Source organism: Parasteatoda tepidariorum, chromosome 1 (genome assembly GCF_982258835.1).
Source record: "Parasteatoda tepidariorum strain Cologne lab strain chromosome 1, Ptep-v5.0, whole genome shotgun sequence".
NCBI lineage: Eukaryota > Metazoa > Arthropoda > Arachnida > Araneae > Theridiidae > Parasteatoda > Parasteatoda tepidariorum.
This window is the reverse complement of record NC_141755.1, coordinates 85,640,076-85,667,196: the sequence shown is the minus strand read 5'-3', so window position 1 is coordinate 85,667,196 and position 27,121 is coordinate 85,640,076. Positions and strand designations below refer to the sequence as shown.

The 27,121-nt window shown below is 28.5% G+C and overlaps 1 protein-coding gene across 2 annotated transcripts in view; it reads right to left on the bottom strand.

The window, feature by feature from the left end:
* Window positions 1–27,121, bottom strand: part of LOC107450057 (sushi, von Willebrand factor type A, EGF and pentraxin domain-containing protein 1) — a 130,083-nt gene that overhangs the window by 84,698 nt on the left and 18,264 nt on the right. For both annotated transcript variants that reach the window (XR_011636554.2, XM_043039731.3), the window contains exons 2-5: window positions 8,904–9,159; window positions 7,817–7,993; window positions 3,031–3,189; window positions 199–378 (exon numbers count right to left, since the gene is read on the bottom strand). Coding sequence is in view for 1 of the 2 variants with exons in the window: in XM_043039731.3 (XP_042895665.2) it covers window positions 199–378; window positions 3,031–3,189; window positions 7,817–7,993; window positions 8,904–9,159 (772 nt within the window). In the remaining variant the exon portion in view is untranslated. The remainder of the gene's footprint in view (window positions 1–198; window positions 379–3,030; window positions 3,190–7,816; window positions 7,994–8,903; window positions 9,160–27,121) is intronic.

The following is a 27,121-nucleotide window of genomic DNA, read 5'->3' as shown; positions in this document are numbered from 1 at the left end:
ATGCATTGACCAGATGTTGACTCCAAAGATGTTGACTCATTTTGGCCCAGGTTCTAGACATCGATATTGTACAATTGAAAATAATTATATTTCTTACTTAAATCGAAAATAAGCACCTTTAAGCACTTTTTAAAAACGCTACGCACCCTGTAGTAGATATAAATAATTGTGAATGAATAAAAACTAAAGAAGGATTACTTTTGCAGATAGCTTCTTCTCCCGTCCAGGATCCATTTTCTGCACACAAACGGATGCTGCTCCCTTGAAGCTTGTACCCGGAATCGCAACGGATCCCACATCCAGCATTAAAAACACGACTACAACTTCCACTCACAAAGTATCCGTGATCGGGAGGATCGAGGGGTGGACACTCCAGTACTAGAAAAACGCATTACTACAGTATTTGAATTTTGAAACCACAGGAAAATTTAGTTCGTTTTGTAAAATATTATGAATACATGAAAATTATCATTATATTCAATATGAATGAAAATTATCTATCCATTTTTGGGAGTATCATGGAAAAAAATTATGGTAACTTAATTCTGTTTATTTATAAATTAAATGCTTAACAAGTGTAGTAGTTTATTAAAGTCGCACTAGAGCTGTTGGCGAAGGCTTAATAAATGACATTCTTAGAAGGTGCAAAAATTATCACTGAAAAATAATTTTTTTAATAATGAGAAAATATACTTTGCTGTTGATATATTTTTTTAAGTTCATGTTTCCAAATTAACTAAAAATGTCATTTGGAGCATTCTTATACAATGAGCTCACCTGCAACTCTCGTCTTCACTAAACAGATACAAAGGTCAAAAGTTCGAGTTTGAGTCTCTAAGTCTCCAAAGAAACTTGAAGATTAAGTGAAAGAAATATTTTTGTAAAAAAAATGCTGCTTAAACTTGTACTAAAAATATACATATCTTTATGTTATATATATACATTTGTATGCCAAATATAATTTTTATTCCTACTGATGTGAATTTTCATCAAACAAATGTACGAACCTAGATATAGAAACAAATGAGAAAAAAACTACTCTTTGTTTTTACCACTTTTTTTAAATTTTACTATCCTATATTTTACCTTTATCATTATAAAGATTATTTTCTTAATTATTCTATATATATTCAGAGCTGTAAAAGGCTACTAAGTTTGGTTAAAAAAGTATATGAGTGTTTCCTTCCCAGTACAACACCGAAGTCAAGCATCACTGGCTGCGGCCAGTGTGCGGGTGGGTGACCACTTTGATCAGCCTATAAAGGGATCGAGGGTATGCGGTATCGGTCCTCGTTAAACTGTTCTACCGTGAAGTGCTCGACGTCGCGTGCAGGTCGTTGGGCTACCGAAGCAGGGGAGTCATCCCTTCTGCAGAGGATCAAAATTGTGATGTAATGTGTTCGAATCATCCCCAGGGATGTTTCCCAGACCGTCACCGATAGCCCATTGCGCAGCTCCAGTGTGACATAAACAACAACAGCAATGAGTGTTTCTGTGAATGCCGACATTCACAAAATTATTAATATCATTATTTGGTTTTACTAAAACATATCGACATTCAGAAATCAATGAAGAATCTTCATAAATGTAAATAATGTAAACGAATAAACGAAAATAATATTATATATAAACGAATTATTTTAAAAGGTCCTTTACATTGTTTCCCCTAATAATCCTTCCCTTAGTGAATGGTAAATATCAAAATTCCCCTGAGTAAATAAGAAACAAAGACATTTAACAAAAATATTTTATCAAACATTCACCATCATTTTATGCTAAATATCGACATTTTCTGGCGTAAGTGAGAAACAATATTTAACAAAAATTACATTGAACGACGAACAAATTATTTAAATACAAAAAAATTATTTTTTTGCTTCAATATCTGTTAATAATTGAAGATCAAAGAGGAAAAACGGATTATGTTCATAAAAGCTGATTCTGTGTGTGTGGGGGGGATTTAAAGGTCTGAGATTCTTCAGAAGATAGAATACGATTGAAATCGTGAAAATAAAAATATAAATGAATATTAAAAGCATTTATTTGCAACCAAGAATTGTTTTTTTCATCAAAATTCCCGTTCTTCCCCTTTGATCTCTAATTTCGAAGACCTCTAAAATGTTATTCATAGGTGTCCCATCTTTTCTACATTGTTTAAAATTTCATTGAGTATCCGATTACATTGTTTAAATAAATAGGTTGATTCGTAAAGATCACTCTTAACATATATTTTTTAAAAAAAAGGTCGGAAAAGAAGGGAAAAACTATGGATATAGGAGCCAACCGCTTTAATCTTAAATTAATATTTAAGCAAGCAAAAAAAAGTTCTAGAGATATGTCTAATTCCTGTTTTTTCTTTTCTTTTTTTTAAAAAAAAACCAGGAGAGAACATTCGAGAGCCTGCTCATAGCAGGCTAAAACTTATAGGTGTTTCTGATAATTGTCTTCCGAATCCTCTGTGTGTTGCCCCCTGAAAATGAGCAGGTTTTGATGTCATTCTATAAAAAAAATTTGTCAGTTGAAATGTAAAACGTTCAGCAGAACATGTAAAAAGCTATCATTTGACAAATTAAAAGGATATCAGCATGTAATATTAAACATGATTCGTAAAAGCTGTTAACTGAATTTATAACGGAAATAATTTCACGATCCTTATATTATACACTTATATAATTTAAGATAAAAAATTTAAAATTTTAAAAGAATTGTTAAAAGAATATTTTTTGCGTTATGGAATAATGTCAAAAGAAATATTTTAAACTCATATTATTTATAAAAGATTATAATATTTTAATATAAAAATTTATTTTAAATAATTAATTCTTAACTCCTTAAAAAAACCTATTCAACTTTACCTTTTTAACAATTGAAATCAAGTTTTATATACAATTCCATTCGAAACAAATAATGGAATTTTATTTTCAAGTAATATTTATTTAAACATAGTTTTAAATAATGTGATAAACTAGGTGGTAATGCAATGTAACACTGAATTAATTGATTTATGAGTGGATAAGCAATTTTGCTTACCTACACATTTTTTTCCGACTCTTTGAAATCCAGTTTTGCAGACGCATTGGTCAACACTTGTGCTTCCAGGATAAGAAACTTGGTTCACATCTGGACAGGGCAAGCAGGTGGAGATATCTCCTGGACTTGTGGTGGGCCGAAAGGTGCCGGCGGGGCAAGCTGCGATTAATATAAAGGTTAAAACATGATTTAAAATAAATTAGTTTATTGACAAAGATGTTTTTTTACAAATTTTTTTAGCAAATTGAACTTTATTAAAAATATAAAGCAAATATTATATTTTGCAAATGCAAATTTTATTATTATATTTTGCAAAAGTATTACATAGGATGAATGATTGCATATTTTCAAGAAAGTGAAAAAAGATATGTTACGAGAGCTCAAACACGTTGCAGATAATACGTGAAAGTGGGATTATATATTAGGATTAATATCACAAATCATGACATATTAATAGATTTATATATTAAGCATCTGAAATGGCACGTCATAATTGCGCAATGCATTCATGCATTAGATATGCATTCACTAGATGAGTATGCATTCTCTTTGTTAGGTATGAATAGTTTACAAAAACCAAAACTAAAATGCTATAATATACAAACATCAATAATATTTTTGGAACTTGTGTCATCGCTACATATTTACAAATCGCTATATATGTTTCAGTAAAGAATCATCTTTTTAACTTTTTCAGTAGCACAACAGCTCTGAGTGCGCCATGGCCTTCCCCAGAAGTCTTTTCCAGGATTCTCTTCGTTAGATGACTGTCCTCACAATTTTTGGTTTTTAGAACATCCATGTCTTTTTCAAGACAGTCAATCCATCTAAGGTGAAGTCTGCCTCTTTTTCTTGTTCCTATAATCTTGGCTAGAAATAGGCAGTTTCGATCTTCCTGCAATATAACCAGATGTCCAGCCCATTTTATCCACTATATTTTCAAGTATTTCACGACAACAGGCTCTTTAAATATTTTATATGATTCCGAATTCGTTCGCCTTCGCCATAAGCCGTCCACCTGCGTTCTACCACAAATATTACTTATAATCTTTTTCCCAAAAATTGCCAATGCTTCCTCATCTCTCGAGGTTACAGTCCATGTCTCGATGCATACAATAAAATAGATCTAGTAAGTGTTTTATATAAAAGAAATTTCCTTTTAACACTAATTTATAATTTTCTAATTATTACATTTAGTCATTAATTGTAATTTAATTGAAGTCCATTAACAGTACATTTTAGCAATTGGATGACTTCAAGTAACTGATCAATTCTTTAAGGCGAAGGCAAAGTTTATAGATTTTTCGATTTTATAAATAAGCAGGAAAAAAAGTTCATACTTTTTATTATTTCACAGTGTTTAACGGTAATGAAAGCTGATTTCTAAACTAAGTAATAAAACTGTTTCGAATGAAATGAATGAGTTTCGAATGTGTGCAAAAGAACCATTTACATTTTCATACCTGCCAAATTTTAATCCTTTCTAGGATGATTTTTCCCAGCCAGGGGTCTGTCCAGACATTGTGTGAAAGGTCCGTTTTATGTAAAATTGTGAAAAAATTACTCGTAATTTGTGAATATAAAATAAACGTTAAGTCACATTCTTTCAACCAGGGTGCACTTTTGTGAATTTGTGCAAATAGGGTCCGTTATTGCAAAAAAACTTTTTCAAGGTGTTTTAAAATTGTCAAGACATACAAGATTATGCTCAACACTGAAAAATTATAAATAAAAATATTAAATTTTAAAAAATAAACAGCAATTGCAGCTACTAAATTAGAGATGCAACATACAAATATTTGGTATTTAGCCTATACTGCTGAACGCAGAATATTCATTTCGGACGAATAAAGGAAGGAGCTTCTGCCGAAAACAAAACTTAGTTCGTATTGCATTTGTCTTTCTCCCCCCCCCCTTCCTGGGAAGGATTTATTCGATTAACAAAACAATAATGAAGATAAACAAATTTGTGAATGGTCCGATTAAAAGATAAATTATTTTGTGAAGGGTCCATTTTTAAGTTAAGATATTTTGTGAAGGGTCCGTTAACGGACCCAAAGTTCTTCTTAACAGAACCCTGCCAGCGGTAGTAAAATCGAAATTGAATTATAATTTTAGGCAGAAACATACGTGTAATTTTGATAAATCTTAAACAGACAACCATGATGCTATCACAAATATATGCTTAATTTTTTTAAAAGTAGTAGTAGTCAAAGTCATTTCAAATTAAGTTTATAAATGCAAAGAATATATAGAAAGCATAAACTTTACTACCACTTTTAGTATAAAAATAAAATTTTAAGCAGAATGAGTAAAAGTTGGCAGGCATGCACTTTATATACTAATTAGTGAAATGCCCATTTCTCAGACTCGCCTCTTTTCCTAAAAATTGTTTTAGGCGCTTAATAATGTTTAGTTTGACTTAATGAACAGTTAGTCTAAATAAGTGGAGGGATTATGTCAGAATATTGCAAAACACCCATTTGTGGGTTGGACGTGGGAACGCATTGGTTGCGCATTTTGAAAACATTTTTTTTTCTCGGAATAAGTGTGGGTTGAACGATCTGGAAGAACATATACTGGAAGAACATATGTCATTTAGTTTGATAAAAATAATGAGAAATTAAGGAAAATCTGAAACATTGAAAAATAAAATAGAAACGTTTTCATAAGATAAATCAGTGTAATAGTTTGATATACATTGGAATATTAAATTTTCGAAACACTTTCGGAAATATTTTAAATGACGGACATTTCTCCGATTTTATTGAAGCACGTTTTGTTAAAACGGAGTAAAAATGCAAAATAAAATGAATAAATAAATAAAACAAAATAGTAAATAAACAAATAAATGAAGTGCCCATACTTTTCGTATAATCATTAAACAAAGTTGAAAATAATACATATGTAAAACAAAATAGCAATGTATTCACAGGCGCAACTATCTAGTACAAATGTAACTATCTAGTAGCTAGGGATAAATATATTTGTTTCTGGATAATTTTGTTGGCTAAATGAATAAATTGTATGAATTTATTTAATTATTTACAAGTTTTGTTTACCCTCTAAAAAATGAATTGATAAAAATAATGAATGAATCCTGATTTTTCGTGAAATTGGTTGACTGACTGAAACAACATATATGATTTTTTAGAGGGTAAACAAAACTTATAAATAATTAAATAAATTTCCTGAAACCGGTTCCTAAAAAATGCTTCGAGTGAAAATTTAATTACAGGGGTCTGTCCAGACATTATGTGAAAGGTCCGTTTTTCGTGAAATTGTGAAAAATTTACTCGACATTCTTTCAACCAGGGTCCGCTTTTATGAATTTGTGCAAATAGGGTCCATTATTGCAAAAAAAACCTTTTTCAAGGAGTTTTTAAATTGTAAAGACATACAAGATTATGCTCAACACTGTAAAATTATAATTAAAAAAATTACATTTTAAAAAATAAACAACAATTGCTGCTTCTAAATTAGAGATGCAACATACAAATATTTGGTATTTAGCCTATACTGCTGAAAGCAGAATATTCATTTCGGACGAATAATGGAAGAATCGTCTACCGAAGACAAAACTTAATTCGTTTACATCCATCTTTCTTGTTTTCTGCCCTGGAAAGGGTTTATTCGATTAACAAAATAATAATGAAGATAAAAAAGTTTGTGAAGGGTCCGATTAAAAGAAAAATCATTTTGTGAAGGGTCCGTTTTTAAGTTAAAATATTTTGTGAAGGGTCCGTTTTCATGAAAAGATATTTTGTGAAGGGTCCGTTAACGGACCCAAATTTCTTCTAAACAGACCCCTGAATTAGATTGCAGAAATAAGTATCTTCAAATAACATATTGATCAAAGCAATTTATTAGAAAATACAATCTGAAATAAAAGGAGTAAGAGAGAATGAGTGCTTAGATAATGCCAGAAAAGAGTATACTAATACTTGTACCATACTGTTGTACAGTACAATGGTCTTAAAACTAAATATAAGAATGCTGGAAATGTTAAGTTATAGAATAAAAGAGTGCTGGATCGTTAAGTCATAGAGATTGAAAAGAGAGGGTGACCAAGGCCTTCTATTGACTATTTCTCCTGCATAATTTAATGAAAAAGTTTAATGTTTCTGTATTTTACTACATTTTACAGTAATATTTACCTATCAGGCGGGAAACAACATTAACTCCAAATTGCGTTGAAACTCAAGTGACGAAGTAGTTATGTCAAATGTGCGAAAGTTCAAGTTTCTTCAACAATTACAATTAAGTACATTAGTTTTACATTTTTAAAAGCATAACACATACAATATGGCTAAATAGTAGATTTTTAGAGTTTGCTCTGAACGCGATTTTATAATGTTCTAAAATCTTTAAATGTTTATAATTTTTCCTTTTAAAAAGCACAACAACAATTCTATGATGTTGAGCTTAAACATGAATCTGATCACTTTGTATATTAAATGTTTATAAAACATGTACTAAAATGTCTCACAAATTTAAACCGTAATTGGAGCCACGACGGCATGCATAATGTTTAAGGAACTGAGCTGTCATTGTAAAGAGCCCGGGTTCTAAACCCGGGTAGGTTAAAAGTAAAAATCCTACCAACCTACGGATTCGGTAGGTAAAGAGAATGGGTAATAAAGGCAGCCGGTGTGCAATGCTGACTAGATTGCCAACATCATGCCATTCTCAAAATAGGGGAACCTTAAACCACTTGCCCGAAAATTGACCATTGCGGGAATACTTTCGCATTAAAAAAAATTAACAAAGCATACAATAAACATACCGTGGCAGTCTCCCCTCAGTCCTGTGCCATAGTATCCCTTTTGGCAGATGCATGCATAGTGTCCATTGGTTGTGCCACAAGTACATTGGGCTTTCTCATCGCAACAGTCACCACTTTCTGGACAAAGCTTGTTGCATGCACTGGCTTCTTGATCCAAGTAGCTGCCAGTTTGAAGATCTGTACAGAACAATCACTTGTTTAATCAATACATTTTGTAAGTGTTATAAAATAAAGCATATTGAAGAGCTTTTAAAAAAAACTTAAAAAATCAAAAACAGGCCCCTTTAAGCACTTTTAAAAAACGCTACGCCCTGTTTTTTATTTGCTTCTTGGTCTTTTTCGTAATATTTTATGATGTTATTTATTTTTTTACATGTTGTATCTGTTACTCATTTTCTGTTTGACTGAGGTATATCTTTCAAAATATTTGGTGGATCGGAAAGTGATGACGTTTCGGTGCATTTGATATATTTATTATCAAGATATTTATTTTTAATCAATAATGTATTCACCTTCGTTTGCAACAATCTTTCACTGCCAGATCAAAAATGAATCAAAATGGATCGGGAAAAAAATAAATTGGTTTTTTAAGACTAACGAAATTTAATATGCGCCGATACGACATTACTTTCCAGTTCACCAAATATTTGGTTTTGTACTATAGGTTAAACCCTTTCTTTTAATTGCAATTGTATAAAAAAACACATTCAAATAGAAATGAAAATTAAATAATGAGCAAACTGGCTATTATTATATTAATTAAACTAAATGCACCAACTCAATCTTAAGGTGACGACTGATGATACAAGAAAGAAGAACTTGCAACAAAGTCAAATTATTTTTCAGAATGAAAATTATATCACTTGGTGATTTTTCTTGCAATTGGTTGACTGACTGAAACAACATATATGATTTTGTCCGATACCATGCTGCAATCTGGTGCTCATTAGCTAAATAAATGTTCAAATATAAAAAATTTATAGAGGGTCAAGCCTCTCTTATTTTTAAACTTCCAATATTCCTCCTACTTTAAACAGTTTTACTAATAAAAAAAAATATTTTAAGAGAGGACGATTTTCGTACCGACCTTCGTGAAGGGCCCTTCTTGCTAGAGCTTCGAATTCTTCGAAGCTGTCGAGTATGTAGCTGTGTTCTTCGGGAGGATCAGAAGCCATGTCATATAGTTCTCGAACATTTCCATTCTGTATACCGAAAGTGAAAATTTCTACCTGTTGATCTCGAAGTACTTTGGCAGCAGGCCTCGGATCTCCACCATTGGAATATCCATCTGTCACTAGAAATACAGCTTTGGTAGCTTTAGGTCGAGCCTTGTCTAATACTTCCTGCAAATAAAATAAAAAAATATGAGTTTTTTGAGTTTATATTCTCGATCATAATTATGTATCTTATAGCTTATGCTCGAATGCTGTTAATATGTAAATTACCTAGTTAATCTTCAAATGAACTTGGGTAATGCGAAGTGCGCAATCAGGAGTTTTGCTCAATATACCAGGGTAATGTGCGTATTCACGACTTCAGAGTTCAAAAGTTTATTATAAATAAATGGCATTACGTTAAATTCCTTTATTGTAATAATATTTTTAACAATTTGATTCTTAATACACATTTTAAAATAATCAACGATACTAACTATAATTAATTTTATTACTATAATTTTATTACTATAGATTATTAACTATAATAAGTTTCTTACTATGTTTACTTGCTTCTTACTATGCTATACTTGTAGCTATCTCGTGCATTAAAATCTACGTAACGTAATTTTCTAGTCCCATAAAAATGCATGGCACGGTTATCATTTCAATTAATTCTTATGTACAGTTAGACTTTCAAAGGTCTAAGAAAACAATTTTTTTAAGCGTGAATATTTGCTGCAAAAAGTCTCTTTGCATTATTTTTTTTGTTAGTAAAATTAGAATTAATTTTTGAAATTATTACATTCATTAAAAAAACAAAGTTAAGCTCACATTCAATTTTTATGCAAATAAAGAAATTAATCTTAGTTTCAAAATATTTATGCATTAAATATTTTCACGCATTCTTTGATTGATGAACAATGCAATTATAGTGGTTTTTATTGAAAAGGGAGCTGAGGTTTTCAGCCAAAGTTTATCAAAAAATCAAGGTCGAAAATTTACCATATTTTACTGTGCGAATTGAAGTTTTTCTTGAGATTTGTAATTTTCTAATAAAATATATTAAAATCATGATAATATTATCCCCGTATAAATTTTTAATTTATCCCTTCCTATTATCTTAAAGAAAATATATATATTTGAAATATTTAAGTGACATTATTAAAAAAAATTCCAAGATGTTTTGGAAATGCTTTTTAGATGAGTGGTCCCTAATCCCCGGTCCGGTATCGGTCAGTGGATCAAATGGTATCGAATTGCCGAAGGAACAATAAATTAATTCCATTTTATTTACTGTAGTGTATTTGTGTGACTTCTCCTATGAACGAAAGGTTAACAAGTTGAATGCCGCGCTAATTTTACCTGGCTTGCCCGTCTGGCTAACATGATTTTCTCAGTATGTATTGCATTAATTTCTTCAAACCATTTTAGTAACGATAATAATATTAAAAAAAATTAAAAGCATTAAAAATTTACTCGAATTATGTGTTTCTAATAATCTTGGCTTCGCCGGTCACCGGTGACCCCCGTGGCATTCGACGTGTTAACTGGGAGCTAAGATAAAAAGTAATCTGAGATAAAACTTAAAACAAAGATCTGCCACCTAAAGCCGCACACACACCACGCATGTAACTGCATTTTGTTCTGAAGACATGCTTAAATACATTTAAATTAAATTATTATATCAAAACCATCTAAAATATAAACACTCAACATCTGATTCCGGTAAAATAATCAAACGTTGACCGGTCTGCGGTGATAAAAAAGGCTGGGGAGCACTGTCCTACAGGACAGAATAAATTAGATCGTTGTTTATTATTATTATAATTACTATTTTAAAAGAGATATTCAAATCGTTTTGCACAGATTTACTTAACCCTTTGCACTCCCATGTCGCCACTAAAGCGCCATCCACAGTAATTAGTCTAAAATTAAAAAAATTATACCTTAATAATTAGTAACCACATTATTTTAAGAATTTTAAAATATTATATAAAAATAGTGTATTTTAAATGATTTAGTGCCTGTATTAGTGCAAAGGGTTCAAACCAGATACATCTTGCACAGATAGTTTAGATCCGATACTTTTTGTCAGATAGACTTAAAACTCACGTGATTCGTCCGATTTTTTACAGGTCAAGTGAGTAAAGGTCAGTCATCGGTGACTAACGGTGTAAAATACGAAATCGAAAACTAAAAAAAAATTACGTTGTTCTAAAGCAATCACTGAAAATTTAATTTAAAATTTTCAATTTTCATTTATTAAATATCAAATTTTTAGTATTTATATCTGTTAATAGTACGCTTCTCATCGCTTTGTCCAAGGGCGTAATTGGCGAGAGGAGAGTATATGCCCCCTCTATAATTAGAAATCTCTAAAAGTGCCCTTCAATATCTTAGACAAATAAAGAAAATTTTCATGAATCATTATCGATTTCAATTCGCCAAAGTTAAAAAGAAGGAAGTGATAAAAATAATTAATCCTTTCGCAGATATTTAGAAAAATATCTGTGAAATTAAGATATTTAGAAATTCTTTCTTTATGTGTGAAATTTAGAGACTTTGTACTTTAATTACGCAGCTTTCAAACATTGGAATGCGAGCAGTCACACGCAATCGTCACGGTCGGTTTAAGCAAGCGTGCCCTTCTGAGAATTACCTTAAAAATAAGCGTAGCGCTCATAGAGCTAAGAAGATTCCTAACTTATTTAAACCTTTAATGGTCGCATAATTTTGTGAAGAAAAGGGTAATAAAAGTGCCTATTTTTTCAAGAAAATTATATAGAACCAAGTTTGTGTACAATATATGTATTCATTTTTGGATTAATATTCAGCTTAGATGCTTGAGTGCTGTATCTAGTTTAAAATAAACTTACTGTCTTTTTAAGCACATTAAAAATAGTTTTCCACTGCCATCTAGTGTATAGATTGAGAAATAAAGCATGAATATGGGCATAAGAAATATATTGTTTTAATCTTTCTTTTGGAGTGTCATTTTTGAGCACTCCAGCCCGGAAATATCACGGGCACGATATGGAGCGAAATTTCATCCAGTCATTTTGACGGGAACGGATAGGAAGAGATTTAACTACATGAATGAGAATAAACTTGCTTTGCGAGGATGATTAATATTTCATAGAATAAATGATATTGCATTTTAAACTATCATCTCATCTATCTTAAATTGACTTGGTTCCACAAACTTTCTTCTCTTTGCTCAGATAATAAAATCAATTTAAAAACTTGCGGTTTAATAAATAACAGAAAAGATAAAACAACACCTCATAGAAAAACAGAGTTCGTTCGAAAACTAAATCATGCTTCACTTTACGCGGTTTACATATATGGAGGTCTCCATCTTTTCCAAAGTAATCGACTTCAGCTTCAATACACATTTTGCTAGTTCATATTGACGTTATGGTAAAAGTTCAAAATCTGGTAAATCCTATGTTTTACCTATAAAACCGGAGCGGTTTTATTTGCAGCTTGCACCAAAGAGGCTTGGTAAAGGTTCAAAGTATGCTTTAATACAATTCTATTTTGTCCTTTTACCAAGCCTTGGGAGTAAAACCCAGGAATCCTATCACCAGAAGGAGTTGGTAACTCCCAGGTTTTACAGTAAAGGCTGGGTAAAAGTTCGAAATGGAATCATATTAAAACATACTTCGAACTTGACTAAACCACTTTAGGAAAAGATGGGTTTTACCGGGGAAAACCTTGACTTTACAAGATTTCGAAGCTTTTACAGTAACATCGATCGGTATTAGTAGGTACATGTTAACGACTTAACGGGGAAACTGATTCACTATCAACGTTCTTGAACAGTGGAATAGATCTATCGACAACGTTTTTATAGGTTTTATATAAATGAAGTAAATGAGTCAGTTGCATTTTCAATTGTTTTGTTAGTAACTTTGTAATAGGATACCTATCACAATTCTATTATACAATAAAAGAAAGGCGTTAGAATGCCTAATTTTCATTGCGTTTATTTTTATGCAAAACTTTTCAAACAGTCATAAGAGACAATTTGGATGAAACAAAAAATTTCAATTATCCAAAACAGTATCATGTTTGGATTCGAATTTTGCATCACACCTTTAAAATTAACAAGCAACGCTCTGAATAGCTTTAACAGATACAAAATAGCTGTTACATATAAAAGTAGTCATTTTTACTTAATGCTTAACGTGTTTTTCGTTTCTTTAACAGTGATTTGATCTTTCTAATACAATATTTACACTAAGATTATAATTATTTTAATGAGATTGAATATTATCTATAAAGGAATATTGTGTCAGAAAAGTATTGCAAGAACGAGACGCCGACATTTCAAAAATAAAGAATAGCAATTAACGGTTATATCAAATTCCGAGTAATGCAAGACACAAATATGAATGATAAGGTTGAATCAGTTATAACTTCCATCCTCGCTTTTCACTCACAACTGAAATATAGCAGATTTGTGTCAAACATGTAAATGTATGGCAGAGTAATTGCTGAATATCCTGATATCAATTACTCTATTGCTAACAGAACGCGACATTCAAATTAATAAAACCTTATGGAATATGAAGATCGTTTTTTGCAACATTTGATGCCGAACATTGGATCTAATTAAAAGAAACTAATATTTGACGTTAATAGCCTCATTAAATCAGTTGATGGATCTTACGAAGGTGGATCCGATTACGATTCAAAAAAGAGATAAAAATTATCCTGGCGCCTTAGAAACCTTTCTTTTTCATTTAAGCTTCTACTGTAGCAATTCTTGGAAGGGATTTATTAAGAGAACTCTGTAGAAAACAAAGTATGTTTTTCTTTATAAGTAATTTCTTTGTCGTCTTACTTTTTTGGAGAAATGGAAGATTATTTTTAATTTAAAGAGATATGGCGTTCAAGGTTTGTTTTTTTATCATACCATCCTTGCCGAATCTTTTCAGAATTGTTGATGAAAAGTAATTAATATTATCCAGCAAAAAGATGAATATTTAACAGATAAAATTCAGAATTGAAATAAAAACGTATCTTCAAATTAAAGTTAGATTTACACCTTTTGAGCATGATAAAAATATGTCGGAGCGATCAAACAGGTTTAAATTCGAAACGGAAAGCCATTTTAATTTAAAATCATCAGATTTTAATAATCAAATCAATATTCAAATAACCAGATCCAATCTATAGTTAGAGAAAATTATTTGTTCTGACAAGCTTTTCATAAATTGCTTTTTTCGATAATTTTTTTTTAAATCAACGTCGAAAAATAAAAGGAAAAAGAAATCATATATCCACAAACAACACAAAAAGATTATGGTCTATAACTGAGTTTCTCATTGTTGTTGATGCATTCTTATAAGCCAGAAAAATTTAATAATAGGATCCTTAATTAACAAGGATAAGGAAATCATGGACTTCATCAGCTTCAAACTAATGATTATTATGACGGTATTTAAACGTTATTTTATATATTTCTCTTTCATTTAAAAGTATTTTTATTTCGATTTTAGACATATTTAATAAGCATTTTTTGAAGTTATCTTCAACTTGTTTTAACTATTACACTATTCATATTTAAATTATTTTGCCATTTCAGCTGTCAGGGGTCTGTCCAGACATTTAGTGAAGGGTCCGGTTTTCGTGAAATTGTGAAAAAATTACTCACATTCTTTCAACAAGGGTCCGCTTTTATGAATTTGTGCGAATAGGGTCCGGTTATAGCAAAAAACTTTTTCAAGGAGTTTCTAAATTGTAAATAGATACAAGATTATGCTCAGGACTGTAAAATTATAATAAAAAAATTAAATTTTCAAAAATAAACAGCAATCGCTGCTTCTAAATTAGAGATGCAACATACAAATATTTGGTATTTAGCGCTGAACGCAGAATATTAATTTCGGACGAATAATGGAAGAATCGTCTGCGGAAGACAAAACTTAATTCGTTTACATCCATCTTGTTTTCTGCCCTGGGAAGGGTTTATTCGATTAAAAAAACAATAATGAAGATAAACAAATTTGTGAAGGGTCCGATTAAAAGAAAAATCATTTTGTGAAGGGTCCGTTTTCAAGTTAAAATATTTTGTGAAGGGTCCGTTTTTATGAAAAGATATTTTGTGAAGGATCCGTTAACGGACCCAAATTTCTTCTAAACAGACCCCTGGCTGTTTTCATTATCTTTTTATTAAACGGTTAATCTGTTGTATTTCATTTTTTATAAAGCTTCCTTTATTTTTAAAATAAATTTTATGTAAAACTGTTCAGTCTCAAGGTAGCTCATATAATGAATGCAAAATAACTAATCAAAATTCTAAAACAATAATAAGAATAAATATTTCACCCAAGTGCCAAATAATTTCTTTGGTCAAAAATAGTGAGTCCAATAGCGTAGTGACCAATAGATAAAACAATAGTGATCAGTAGATAAAATAGTGTGTCCAATAGATAAAGCAGGAATTTCAAAATCAAGCTTAAGAATGAAGTTGCAGTGGTAACGGAGCAAATTTATTAGTTTTAAGTTATATCACAAAAGAATCAGAAATTAAATATGTGGAACCAATTACGTATTAATACGTTCAGATAATTTAATTGAATAATTTTTTATTTTAATGTAATAAACTGTTTCAAGGAACAAAAATGATTACAAAGATGCTATTGTGGAGGATTCTGAGAGGAGAGAGGTGATGATAAAATAAAAAGAATGTTTTGAAAGAGTAGTAAAAGAATGTAAAAAGAAAGTGAGTGTTTTTACTAATATAAAAACTTGTAATGCAGTTATTTCAGCATTACTCAACAGAAGTTTTATGAATAAAAATTAGCAATAAAATTATGTAAGTAAAAATACAGTTTTCGACCTTAGAACACTGACAAAAAGTATGGTAAAAGCTACCTATGGTAAAATTTACCGCGTTTCTGGCTCTATGGGAACACCAAAAACCTTGGTTATTTTTTGCCGAAGCGCTTAGATAATGATTTTAATAAAATTAACTATAAAATGTGGTTTTATATTATGTGATAAAATTTGGTAATTGTGGTAAAATTTGGTTATTTTATCAAGGAGCCTCAGAGCATGGCATAAAAACCATTGATTTTCTTTAATTTGATTTTCATTTTTTTTTTTTTTTACTAAATGTGTGGTAATAAGAATTATAATTTTAAAAACCTAGAATTTACGATAAGTAGTTTTTATGTCAGTGGAAAAATTACAGCATGAATAGATTTAATACCGTATATTTTTATTATAATAACAAGAATTATGGATACCAGGAATTTCATAACCACACAGTACGGTAATATGTACGGCTTTCTCCGTGTAAACTTATGATGACATTCGAATGACAAAATTATAATGTATTCAAATAATGAGTTTTAGTCAAAGCATATTTTTCTAAATTTATTAACAAATATCTTCTTAGTTATTTATTTCAAAATAAGTTAAAGATTTCAAATTTCAATATTTAAAAATCACTATGAATTATTTAATTTGAAAATATATATTATTTGACAATATGTAGTACACAAAATGCAATTAAAAAAATAATTAATTTTATTTTCCTAAACAATATTTTCTCCTGTAAAATGTATTTTTTTAAATATTTTTATTCCCGCATTTAAACCAATTAAAAGTAATTTAGAAGTGTTAAACACATTAAAGTCATCATCTTTTTAATAATAAATATAAACCGATGGAACCTTTTCATACGATTTAACAAACCAAGTGTCTTTGGTCTATTTTGATTAGAACTTCACGATAAATGTTTTCCCCTTTAAATACATTCCTAGAATTGCAAGACAAACCTTTTTGATAAGTATATAGATTTGAAATTGGAATCATTAAATTGCGCTAATTTATTTCGGAACTTAAATAATACACAGTGATTTTATTCAGTTCAATATCATTTACTTTTTAAAAAATTCATAAAATTAACGAGTTGAATCTCACACTTAAAATTTTAAACATTAAATATCAATTAAAAATATTTCTTTAATCACTTTAAAAAAAAGCATTCAAATATTTTTAATCAACTAATTAGTACTTATTCAAGTTTAAAGTTGTACAGTATAAGCTAAACAAATTTAAGACTCAGAGTCGACAAAAATTAATAATATTTATTCGTTTCGAAAGGCCATAAGAAACCTATTACCACAATACCTATATTAGGTGCATACTATATATTAGTATATTCGATACCTTTTACCACCATTCTAGTAGCACCTATTATCAGTAACACTGACGCTAATGAACGTAAATAAAAAAGAACAAAATTTAAAATTTTTATTTTATTTTTATTTCTTATTACAAATCATCGAAAGAACTTTTTTATTTACAAAAGTAAAAGAAAATAAACATCTTAATAACGAAAACGTCAAACTTAAGAACAAAATATTTTTTAAGTAACGTAAATACAAAAAATTCAGTCAAAACATCTACGCATGCGTGAATCAGGCGATATTTAGCATTACAGCTTATAAGAACCAACTTACGCAGTATTAAGCAAACGTTAAAAACAACTCCATGCTCAAACGATCTTACAAAAGAAGTGAAAATTGCCGAGGTTATAAAAGCATACAGATAAATCATTTATAGTGCGATTTTATCGGGTCATTTATTTTTAATACTTATTAAGTGTTGATACACTTTGAGGTTAAAGCGACAAACACGAAGTCCCGAACTAAGAGTGAAAGAAATGTTCCCAAACCTCCTGATATATGGGACATGATCACGACCTTTCTTTAGATAGATGCTCCAGTGTTTAGTTATAGCATCTCGCAGTCAAAGTTAAAGTTTTTATTCTAAGAGTTAATAGTAGTATATGGGGGGGGCTAGAGGACACTTTTGCCCTTCCCTATATACTACTATTGATTTCCTATTTTTATATTAAAAAAAATTAAAATAGGCCTATATTTTACATTTTTATACGAAATATCAGTATATTTAAAAATTCTTATTTTTATATTAATAATTTTTATTTTATTAATAATCCTTATTGAAAATATCGTTTTTTATTTTACATGCTATCTCTCTTACAATCTTACGACTGGGAAAAATAAATCCCTGACTGTAATCTTATCCATTTATTTAAGAACATTTTACTACCTATAAATGGAAAGTATTGAAAAAGAGAGAAATAAAAAGTTGTTAGAGCAATTAAAAAATGATCTAAGATTAGTTAAACTACAATCAGAAATTAGGAAAAATAATGAAATAAAATTAGAAGAAGATATAGGAATACAAAAATCATTAGCCGATTTTCACGAACCTGTACTTCATCAAATGGAAAAACTAGAAACTTCTAGACAACAAAACTTGATAGGTATAAAAGATGCTGTTGATAATTTATCTTTCACTATGAATGAGACCTATAGATCTTTACCTCAGATAGAGAATCAGTCAGAGGAAGATTATACTGAAGATGTAGGAAGTATGTTTTTAAAAATAGATATAGACAAAAATTTAGATAAAGAATTATTAGAAGAATTAGAATTTGAATTACCTTCAATAATGTGGAATAAAACTGATGAAGATATTGAAGAAGTTATTAAAAGGGCAAAAGCAAAAAGAGATCAATTTAAAAGAGAAAAAGGAAATGAAACCAAAAATAGAAATTTAACAAACAACAAAGATGAGTATCAGAAAAGGATTGATAATGTTGATTATAAAATGAATATGATGAAAAGATATTTAGAAGCTTTATCAGCTATTAAACAAGGTAGACATTACACAGGAAAAGGTTTAGAAGATAAACTGAATATCTTAGTTGATCTGACAGATAAAATTTGTAAAGGTTCTAAAAGTAAAAAATTGTATAATAAAACTGTAGATTTGTTGGATTTACTTTTAAGAGAGGGAACTATGACAAACGATCAGGTAAAGGAATACTATGGAAAATTTCTTAGTATATAAATGAGTAATTATATTGTAAAAAAAGTATACTTGAGTGACAGTCAGATTTCTAAATTGAAATCAGCTTATAAAAATGGTGAAGAACTTAGTTTACAAATAGATAAAAGTAAAACACCCAATTTTGATTTACATTTAACAGCTACACAAATTAACCAAATTGATAAAGGTAAAAGAATTAAAATATCAAAGACTCAACTGAAAAAGAATGGAGGGTTTTTACCATTTTTAGTACCTTTACTTTCTACTTTAGCATTAGGAGCAGCTAGTGGAGCAGCTGGTTGGGGTACTAAAAAAGTATTGGACAAAATTTCTGGATCAGGTAAAAAAAAAAAAACTTGTGGAAAGGGAGTCTATCAGCCATGGGAATATCCAACAAAATGATTGAAAACAATATGAAAAATGAAAAAGGATTTAGAGGTATATTTACTATAGATATGTTACCTAAAAAGATAAGAAAATTTGAAAACGGAATTATAAATTTAGATGTATCTACAGGTCCTGGAACTCATTGGGTTTGTTATTATAATGATCCAAAATATAATTTTGTTGAATATTTTGATCCTTTTGGAGAATACAAATATAACAATAGAATAATAAAAAATGATTTTCTTCCTCAAAACATACTAAGTTATTTAAATACTTCTGGAAAAGAAATTAGATATAACGATAGTTTTTTACAAAGTCCGAGTTCTGTAAGATGTGGTTTCTATTGTATGAAATATATAACTGAAAGAAATAAAAATAAATCTCCTATTGAAGTTTTATATTCATTTACTCAAGAACCTAGTAAATTAAATGAAAAAATTGTTCTTTATAAATGAAGTATATTATATTAGATTCGAAAAACGTAGATAAATCTGAAGATTTCACCATTGAGTATTCGAGACCTTTTCATTTTACAGAGATAGCTCTTCAGTCTTTTTCAATGTATATTTCATGGAATAATATTACGGAGAAAAACAATAAATTTTCATATTTTGACGGAGCCAAATGGGAAGATTTTATTATTCCAAATGGTCATTATAGTATAAGAGGTTTGAATCGTTATATGGTAAAATATTTTGGAAATGATTCACCTATATTATTTGGAATAATAGAAGAAAGACAAAGGTTTAGTATTAAACTCGAGAAGAATTATAAAATTGATTTATCTAAAAGTGAATTGTACAAAATTTTAGGATTCGAACCCAAAATATATGAAGAGGAAGAGCAAGAAGGTAAATGTATTGCTGATATAGCTAATGGTAATGATAATATTTATATTCACTGTGATATAGTGGATGGTGCTTATATAAATCAGTTTCAATCTCAAGTTATTTATTCTTTTACATCATCAAATCCTCCTGGAAGTTTATATACTAAAGAATTTGATAAACTAATATTTTTTCCGGTTAAATCTGATTCTATTAATCGAATTAGAATGAGAATTACAAATCATAGAGGTGAACTAATTGATTTAAATAAACAAGAAGTACAGTACAAATTTATTGCCAAATAAATGAATAAACAAAGATTGTACAGAAAGAGTAAAAAAATACAAGGAAGAGGCTTCTTTTCAGACTTTATAAGTCCTATTGTAGAAGATAAATCTAAGGAATTTGTGAGAGAAAAATTGAATGAAATATTTTCTAAAAATAAAAAACATGGTACTGGATTGAAATTTTTTATTCCTAAATAAATGGATAAAATTTACGATTTGAAAGACACTAGTTATTATTATAATAACGACGTCGAAAGTTTTGAATATAGAGAATTAAAAAGTGAAAATAGAAATAATATTCATGAAAATGCTACATATAATTTCTTTATCAATGATACAAATGCTAATATTTTATATTCTGCGGGATATCTGCAACAAGAATTAAAAATTGTAAAAGGAGATGGAGGTGTAATAAGTAATGAAAATGTTACTCTAGTGAATGGAGGAGGTCTCATTAATTCAAACAGGTTGATTATAGGAAATACTGAAGTTGAATCCACTATAAATTATAAAGCCATTATGAATCAAGTATTAGGGATGATACACTTCACCCCTGATTATTCAACATCGGAAGCTACTAACATGTTCTTTTATGTAGATACAACTGATTCTGTAGATAGAAACAATTTCAAATATAATGGAACTCTGATAGATACTACCAAAATAACTGATTTTTTTAAAAACCTTAAACTAAATGAAAGTTTTAATGAAGGATTTTCAAAAAGATGTAAATTTACTAAAAATAGTCAAACAGTAAAAATATGGATTCCTTTAAAGTATATATTTGATTTCTTTAACGAATATAAAAAAGTAATGACAGGTTTCCAAGTTAAAATAGAAATTCAGAGAAATGATAGTAAAAATATGTTGTATACAGATATTCAAAATCCAGATTTTAAGGTTCTTGTTGAAGATTTATCACTTTGGTTACCTTATGTTAGATTTAAAAATTCCGCATCTGTAAAATTCAATGAATTAAAATTATCAAATAGTCCTATAGAAATAAATTGGGATCATTATAACATTATCAAATCAAATGTATTTTATAAAAATTCCAGTGGGTCTTATTCTATTCCTGCTACATCTGATGAAGTTTTGAGTTTATATGTCATTCCTCAATATGAAGATAGAAATGAAAACATGAATCAAAATAATATGATGTTTGATCACTTGGATATGATAGAATGTTGGTTAATGATTAATAACATTAAAGTTCCCACTGTAAGTTATATGATGGACTTTAATAAAAATGATTATAATCGATTATATTATGCTCTTTTAGAATCAGGAATGAATAATATAAATTCTGAAACTGGTTGTATGATAAACTATTCAAATTTCAGTAAGTATCCTATAATTTGTTTTAACTTGGTAAACCATGAAAATTATACGAACTTGAGTAATTTAATGATTGAATTCAATTGGAGATTGAGAAATAATACTACTAAAAATTATGTTTTTTACTTTATTTTGAAAGAAAGAAACAAATGCTCCTTGAATCTGTCAACTCAGGATATAAAAATGATTAAAACTCTGAAAACATAAAGGATTTTTTCTATTTTAATAAATGGCTGCTTATTATCCACTTTACGACGATGAAATAAAAGAAGGACCTTTAGGACCACCAGGTGTAGGATTTAAATTAACGAATGATGGTAATTATGATATGGAAAGTAAACTTTTAAAAAATGTTTTACATCCTCAAGAAGATAATGATTCTTCAACTAAAAAATATGTAGATGATTTAAAAAATAAGTGTTTGATTCGTAATAATGGTTATTTTAATTCTAAAAATAAATGTATTAGAAATATAGCTACTCCTCTAGAGGACAATGATGCTTCAACTAAAAAATATGTCGATGAATTAAAAGACAAAAGTTTAATACATGATGAAAATAATTTTGATGCTAAAAATAAAATCATATCAAATGTAAAAGAACCTGAAAAAGAAGGCGATGTGGTTACCAAAAAACATCTTGATTATTATTGTATACTGTGGGATAAAATTAATAGAAGTTATTATGCTCACAACGAAAGAATATCGAGTGTAAAATGGCCCATAAATGATACTGACGTTGCTAATAAATATTACGTTGATAATAAAACTTTTTGCGCTACCACAGATAGACTTGTTCAGTTTACAGGTGTGGGTTACAAGACTTTTGAATTCAATGAAACTACTTCAAAACTTTTAGATTCAAACTTAAAATTATCACAAAACATGTATATGAAAATTACAATTTTTTTAGCCTGTGACAAAATGAATGAAAAGCCAAAAATACGTTTAGAAAAAGTGAAAGAAGTACTTCTTGATAAAGAGATAAATGTTAATGAAGATGCAATAACTATGTTTGCGTATGGAAAGTTAAATGAAGTTTTAACATTATCAGTGTTAACAGGAGGAGGTTGTAAATTAAAGCCTTATTTACATATTGAAAAGATAAATTTTTCTTCTTAATAAATGGCCAATGAAATTAATTGGAACGACTTTTCTAGAAAGAAACTTTCAGAAGATGTAATTATAAGTTTAGCAGATTATTTAAGATGGGAATATGTGTTTCAATTTTCTGAATTATCTGAAGTTTTAATCGAACGATATGTACAGCCAAATGATTGGTATATTATTTCTCAATATCAAAAACTCAATGAACCTTTTATTGAAAAACATGCCTCTGATGTAGATTGGGAAAAAATATGTAGATACCAAACCTTATCTATCCGTTTTATTGAGAGACATTTAGATAAAGTGACTTGGTATGAAATATCAAGATTCCAAAAATTGGATTTAAGATTTATAGAAAATTATTCTGACCGTTTAAATATGAATGTTGTATCTAGATATCAAAAATTATCAATGAACCTTATAAGAAAATTTCAAGATTATGTAAATTGGGATTATATTATACAATATCAAGATATTGATAAAGACTTTGTAATAGAATTTGTTTCTAAAATAGATTTCTGTCTTTTAATAAAAAATAAAAGTAATATATTACCAGAAGAATTTTATAATTCAAACAAAGAAAAGATAGTTTGTATACTTCTTGCTGAAATTTGTCATAATACACGAGTACCGCTATATGAACCATTAAAAGAATAAATTATTTAAAAAAAATATTTTTATTTTAATAATAGTTTTTACTCGTAGTAGATTATTTTTTACTCGTAGTAGATTATTTTTTAATTAATAAATGTATTCTAAAATTGTAATTAAAGACTATAATGAACCAGATGAATTTAAAGATCCAAATCAACATCCTCTATTGCCTATACATCCCTTTAGATTAATCATAAATGGTTCTTCCAACAGTGGAAAATCAAACTTATTAATCAATTTAATTTATGACTATTTACACTTTGATAGACTTTACATGTGTACAAAAGACATATTTGAATCTAAGTATAAAAAATTACAAGAAAAATACATTCAATTTACAGATGTAGAATTAGAAGATATTCAAAAATGTAAAGGTTTAAAGAATAAAAAAGAAGTTTTGAAAGAATATAAAAAATTTAAAAAAGATCAAGTTTTGTTTTCTTCCAAACTAGAGGATTTTATTACCGTAGATGACTTGGATCCTTCCTATATGAATTTAGTTGTATTTGATGATTGTATATGTGAAAAAGATCAACAATCTATAGAAGAATTTTTTATACGAGGAAGAAAGAAAAATACATCCCTTATCTATATAAGTCAGTACTATTATAAAATACCTATAACCATCAGAAGTAACAGCAATTATTTTATATTTTTCGATATGAAACAAAAAGAAATTAAACAAATAATACGAGAAATAGATGGTCAATTAACAAAAGAAGAATTTAATAAAATGTATAAGAACTGTATCAAAAAACCATATGATTTTTTAGTTTTAGATTTAGTCAATCCTAATATGAGGTACCGAAATAAAGAATTTGTGTAATGGAAGAATATTTGGAGAAAAGAATTTTTATTCACAGAAAAAGTTATAACTCAATTGAATGGCTACAAATACATATAATTTTTTATTACCTATAAATGACGTGTAAAAGTAATATATTCAAAGTTGGAAAATTAAGTAAAGACGGAAAGTTCAAGTTTTGTTGTAAAGAATGTGGTCAAAAAGGATCTGGCTTTATCAATTCAGCAATTAATAATTTACCCTTTGAAATGCATTTACCAGGACATCAATTTACAGGACCTGGAACACAATTATTACATGGAAAGAAAAGATTAAACGATGATTTAACATATAAAGAATGGAGTAAGCCCATTAACAGAGTAGATGAAATAGCATATAAACATGATGTTTGTTACCTTAAAAATAAAGATACTAAAACTAGAAATGATGTATGTGATAAAAATATGATAGAAGAGTTAAATACAATTTCAAATCCTACAATCAGGGAAAGAATAGAAAGAGGAATTGTTAAACCTATTATCAAAGCCAAAAGAACATTCGGTATGGGTATGATTTATTGTTTAAAATGTAAAAATTTTACTAATACTAAAGATGTTTATGAAGAAACTTCTAAAAATGGAAGATTGACGAGGAAAGGTATATGTGAAGCTTGTGGATCTAAAAAAAGTACTTTTTTAAAGAAAACGGGGTCATAAAAACAGTTTATTATGATCCCGAAAAAGGTTATTGTGGTATAAATGAATTAAAAAGAAAAACAGGTTTATCTCAAAAACAAATTACAGAATTTTTACATGAACAAGATGTTTATACTAGACATAAACCAATTATTCGTAAATTTAGAAGAAGGAGATGTTACGTTTCACATATTGATGATCAATGGCAAGCGGATTTATTATTTATAAAACCATTTAGTAAATATAATAGTGGAGTTAATTATATTTTAACAGTTATTGATATGTTTAGTAAATATGCTTGGGTTATTCCAATAAAAAGAAAAACAGGCGAAGAAGTATCAAATGCTTTCAAGTTAATATTTAAAGAACGAATTCCAGAGAAACTACAAACGGATAAAGGTACGGAATTTATTAATAAAGATACTCAAAAATTATTCAAAGATAATAATATTCAATGGTTTACTACTGAAAATGTTGAAATAAAATGTTCTATTGTTGAAAGATTTAATCGAACAATTAATGGAAAAATAAGAAAATATATGGCTACAAATAATACAAATAAATACTTAGAAGTACTAGATAAATTAGTTTATAATTATAATAATTCTTATCATCGATCTATTAAAATGACACCCTCACAAGCCAGTCGGACAGAAAATGAAAGTATCGTATACAATAATTTATTTTCTAAAAAAGAAATAAAGAAACCAAAGTTTAAAATAGGCGATAAAGTTAGAATTTCAAAATATAAAGAAACATTTACCAGAGGTTATCATCCTACATTTACAGAAGAAATTTTTATAATATCTGAAATATTGAAAACAGATCCTATAACTTATAGAGTGAAAGATTTAAATGGTGAAGAAATTAAAGGAACTTATTATGAAAAAGAATTAGTAAAATATAATAAGAAAAATGAAACATATAAGATTGAAAAAGTAATAAAAAGAAAAGATAATAAGTTATTCGTAAAATGGCTAGGTTACCCTGAAGAATTTAATAGTTGGATAGATGAAAAAAATATTATACTAATTTAGGAATCATTTTTAAAAGCCAAAAGGTACAGTATCATAATTATCTAAAAGTCTACGTTTATCGTATCCAAAGGTATAACGTTTATTTGTTTTAATACTTGAAATATTTCTATCTTTTTCGATTTTAAACTGATTGATTTCTACATCCAAATAATCTGTTTCACCTGTTATTATTTTAGCCCTATTATCAAAGTCTAATATGGTTTCACTCTGATAAGACATTTTAAATCCTTTTACTTTTCCATATACAGATTTATCATTTAATTTATACCCATAATCTTTAGAGGCTCCAGCTATCCAAGATGTAATATATTTATCATTTCCCAATTCATCAGTCCATTCTCCTAACATGCATCCCGTTTCAATTTTATTGGTTCCGTCGTCTATATATACTACACTATCTGTATCATAATAAAGTACTTTATCTCCTAATTTATCTAACATTTCATATAATCTAATTCTGGCAGAACTAGTTGTAAAAGCAGCTATATATATATTAGTATTGAAGTTATTTTTTTCAAATATATCTTTCATTTTATAACTCATTTCCACACAATCGTCATTCAAAAAATTCATATTCAAATCTTTAATAGTATCATTTAGAATAATTCTATAAAAATCTTCAATTTCCATCACATATTCAGTTTGTTTCATGTTATTTCTTTGACCAAACTTACCCCATAAAGAATTTAAACATATTTTAGCTATGAATCTCAAACCTGGATTTTCTTCAATTTTATCTAATTCTATATCTAATTTTTCTTTAACTATTTGTCTGTATTCTTCTTCATTTTTGAAATTGTTTTTCCATTTATCGCATGTTTCTAGTTTAATCTTTAAAAACGTTTTAACATATTCTTTAAACAATTCATTTGTTTTATTTTCAAAATGCCAAACCTCATATATTTTCAATATTTTATATCCTTTTTTAACAGCTAATCTGATCTCATCGGTAGTCCACGTTCCTATTAGACATCTTTCGTTATCAGTGTGTTTACACTCAGAATTTCTTATCTCATAACACTGCTTACATTTTTTCTTTTCTAAAGTGGTTTTGAAATGATTACATTTTATTGTTTCAGAACAAGTTCTACATAATGAAAATATTAATTTTTCTTCTTTATAAGGTAATACTGGATGATATAATTTTCTAGGTGG